The 3907-nt window shown below is 35.9% G+C and overlaps 1 protein-coding gene across 1 annotated transcript; it reads right to left on the bottom strand.

Moving 5' to 3' along the window:
• LOC149808025 (protein L-Myc-1b-like) lies at positions 1-3469 on the bottom strand. Its single transcript, XM_089972681.1, has 3 exons — positions 3352-3469; positions 2249-2776; positions 1-1991 (listed from the first exon to the last, which is right to left on the bottom strand). Exons 1-3 carry the CDS (start codon positions 3386-3388, stop codon positions 1354-1356), a joined length of 1203 nt encoding a protein of 400 aa, XP_089828807.1. The 5' UTR covers positions 3389-3469; the 3' UTR covers positions 1-1353.
• Positions 3470-3907: the final 438 nt, after the last annotated feature.

The raw sequence follows: 3907 nt of genomic DNA, 5'->3' as shown, positions 1-3907 counted from the left end.
TGAACTTCAAATAGTATTATTTAATTTATACATGTATATTAATAGAATATTTGATTTTTGATAAATGTGAACTGTATTATTTATTACACAATTAGAAGCTGTGAAAAGCTGTCAACTCTACAAGAAAATTTTTGCTCAAGCCAAAAAAGGTTACAATTTAAACAAAAGCATTTTTTTATTTAAAAAAAAAACAAAACAAACAGCTACCTGCTGTTGTACTAAAATGTTGCCATCAGGTTGATAGAAGTATAAAATTGCATTATGAAAACTTTGACTAAAATATTTATAGTAAAGTAGTGTATTTGACGAGTTGAATCCCCTTCAAAATCCTTAAAGTAGGGTACTTTATATAATGCATGAGCTTTTTCGTAATTTAGTATAAAAAAGTTACCCTGAATGCACATCACCCCTGTTCTGCTATGACATAATTAAGCCTTACAATCCCACAAGAGGAAGAAAAGTAGGTCACTAATCTGCTTGTGCCTCTAGTTAAAAAAACACAATCAAGGTCGGTATATGCAACAGTGTTATTAAGCTTAATGCTTTCGTGTAATCACTGGTGCACGAAAATAAGGTCACCAGCTTAAACTTCAGACTCAGACCATCTAATTTCAGGAATGAACATACAAAGCCGAGAAAATGAGGCACTAAAAAAGTTGAACACTGATGACAAATACAAAAGATGTATAAAAATTTGATACCCATCTAGTTTCCACCCCCCTGGCAAAACGAAAAATCCAGGTCTACCACTGGAACGGTAACAATAATCACTATTCCACAAGTTTATGAATGATTTTTTGAACAAAACCCCAGATTCAACTAAACTGATGGCAACATAATGCATTCATGAGCATTTAAAACAATTAATCCATATTCTCCAATGTACATCATTGTCTAAGCTAGTTGATTAACGTTGTATTTATCATCTGAGATTGGATGGCTGCAATCTGAACGGTCCCAAGATTATGTATCCAAATATATTTGGGCTTTATTCTACAGTTACTAACTACGAAACTGCTGATAAAACGTCATATTTCTCTAATACTAACACCAAGGTAGGAAACAAGTTCTGATGGTGTTTCAGTTCAACAAATACATATTGATTCATACAGAATGATTCATGTTATTGTAAACGTTATGGCAAAGAAATTAACTCTTATATAAAAATTCCCCGTTTTTTTAACATGAAAAATGATGAAAAATGTACAGTTCAAGTGTTTATGCATGAAGGACAACTAGCTAATATTTAAAATTGTTGTTTTTAATCCAAGAACACTGCGAATTATGAACACAAGAAATCCCTGAACACAAGCTGGTATGTAGTACTGGTTAACCCTAACGGGTCCTACTGTTTTAATATCCTCTCAAAGCTGCCAATGTCCTTTTAAACTGTTCTTGTTTTACTTTGAGGCTTTCAATTTCCCTGTCACATCTTTTACTTTCAGAGTTTAAACTGTGAATATAATCTGCAGCTTTTTTTAAAATAAGTACTTTCGGGGCCCTTTCCTGTCCTTGAAGCTCAGGTACAGAATCCCTAAGGGAAAAAAAACTCAGTTTCAAGTCTGTTCTACGTTTTCTTTCAAGAACATTGTGTTGAGTCCTTTTGCCCGTTTCACATTCATCTGAATCACTAGAGTTCCGACAAGATTTCAATCTCTGAACCACATGTTTAAAGTCCACAGACTTCTGTCTTTTTATGGGTCTGGGAGAATCTGATTCAGGTGAACTAGGACATGATCGCATTGATCTCTTCAACGAATATGAATGCGGTAAACTGTAGAAATGGTCCTCTGTTGATGCATCCACTCTATGCCGAATCAAACTTTTCTGTGCAGGTTTCGATTCAATGGTTAATTTTAAAGTTCCTGATGATTTCTGGACTTGCTGTTGCTGTTCCTTTTCAGTATCAATTGAGCTTTTCCTTTTGGCTGGTGTAGCAACTGTTTGCATCTGTTGTTTCTTCTCAACTGTGACAACATCAATTTCTTCTTCTGAAATGGACAAGTGTAAAATATAAAATTCTGTTCAATTTGAACAAAAATGACTAAAAATCCTTTAAAACCTCAGAGGTATAAACTGTTTAACCACTTGACACTGTTGGACAAAAGTACGATATTTTTTTAAAAAATACAAAAAAGGGAACTGCAATTTTGTAAAACTGAAATTCTTATATTTTTTACAATAATCGAAAATCCTTAATGTTTTTATGAATATGGAATCTGCATGCAAGATTGACAAAATACTGTACCTGAATCAGAAGGTGTCTCAATTCCAAGATTGTGCACTTTGGTCTCTGCTATGGTGCCACCAATTGGGTAAGGGAAAACTGCAGCTGGATCAACACACTCTGATGCATGAACATCAAAGGTAGGACGTGAGCAAGAGTCGCACCGTAAACGTTTCATGTTCTGTCCATTCTCTAACTTGGACTCGGATGGCGGAGCTGTATTGACCTGTGGCCACATAGGATCTTGGATCAAATTTGAGAGGGGGGATTGATCAGTTGTCAACTCCTTTATAAAGTTGTCTACTGCCTCTTGATCAAAGAAATCACCATCACTACTGAATGATAACGGTTCCTTCTCCACATCTATGTCTAAATTCCAGTCACTCTCTCTGTTGGGTGATCTCGGTGGTGTAAGAATTAACTCGAACTTTTTCCACATTTCATCGCTGGGGATAGCTGGAGTTCTGTAAAACTCTTCATCTGCATTTTCGAAAAAAATTTCATAACCATCCATTTCTTTGGGTCTGATGCACTTTCGTGAAGACATACCTGTATTTGGAGAAAAATAGATATAAAACTACAAGTACACGCACCAAGCCTACGCCACGCCCCCTTTCACAAAGTTTCTATCTTAACGTACAAATATCCAGTACATACGCACATTTAATGTCTCTCCACGTTATCATTATAGGTCAGTATAAATATTAGAAATGATAGGGCAACCGACAATATCAGTAATGCGAAAGGTAAAGGTAAGTTGGCATACTGCCACGTATGTTAAACCGCGAACCCACGTGAAGTCGGCATGGATTTCGTGGCCAACAACCGGGTGCCATTCTACAATGAAGTTACAACAAATCAAACACAGAAAGCATGTCTATATATTAAATATCAGTTAAAGTATACACCATGTATCATACTGTTATATAGTTTTTCTGCAACATATCGTACTTTCATTACAAATTTGACAATTGTAACTGCGACCTTGCGTGGCATGTCTAATTTATGCCGGCTTCGCCATTTGACAGATGCGCAGATTCACTTGACATTAAATATACAGTCTAAAATACATGTTAATGAGAGAGACACTAATCCTTACAATAAAATAGTAGAAATAACCTCACCTCTGTCACAAAGCTGTTGATATTTGTTAATTCCCATTAAAATTTTGCAACTGTGCCACTCTCCGCATAGCGGGGATCAACGCCTAGACTGTACCGTTTAGAATACAGGATATTCTTATGTATTTACAGTCATGAATGTATTAGTATTCATACGCGGGGGCTGACCTTTCTCAAGGACGAACTTACGCATATTGCATAAAACATGAATTCATCAAATTTTTCTAATGCAACTGCATTTTTAAAAATAAGATTAAAAAGTGTTTACTATTTATGAGGGAACCGAAGCTATATAAATTTAATTTTGGACAAATTTGGGAGTCGTTTTATTAGTCGGAGTATTTTCTATGTGGAAGGTAAGACGGTCAAATGGCGCGAAACTAAGTGGGCGTGTCCTGGATTGCAATTAAGCCAATCAGCGGTCTATCGGGAACAGAAGAGTGGGAGACAGCATACTATCTTTCACGAGAAGTTCAATCAGTTGCAGTTACTAAGGACGCTAACACACCGAACGTAAAATGTAATGTCTCCAACGGCTACCATTCAAAAACCTGATTCG

Source organism: Sinohyriopsis cumingii, chromosome 1, assembly GCF_028554795.1.
Source record: "Sinohyriopsis cumingii isolate HCF-2022 chromosome 1, ASM2855479v2, whole genome shotgun sequence".
Taxonomy (NCBI): Eukaryota; Metazoa; Mollusca; class Bivalvia; order Unionida; family Unionidae; genus Sinohyriopsis; species Sinohyriopsis cumingii.
The sequence above is the reverse complement of the archived record's forward strand: the minus strand, read 5'-3'. Positions and strand labels throughout refer to the sequence as shown.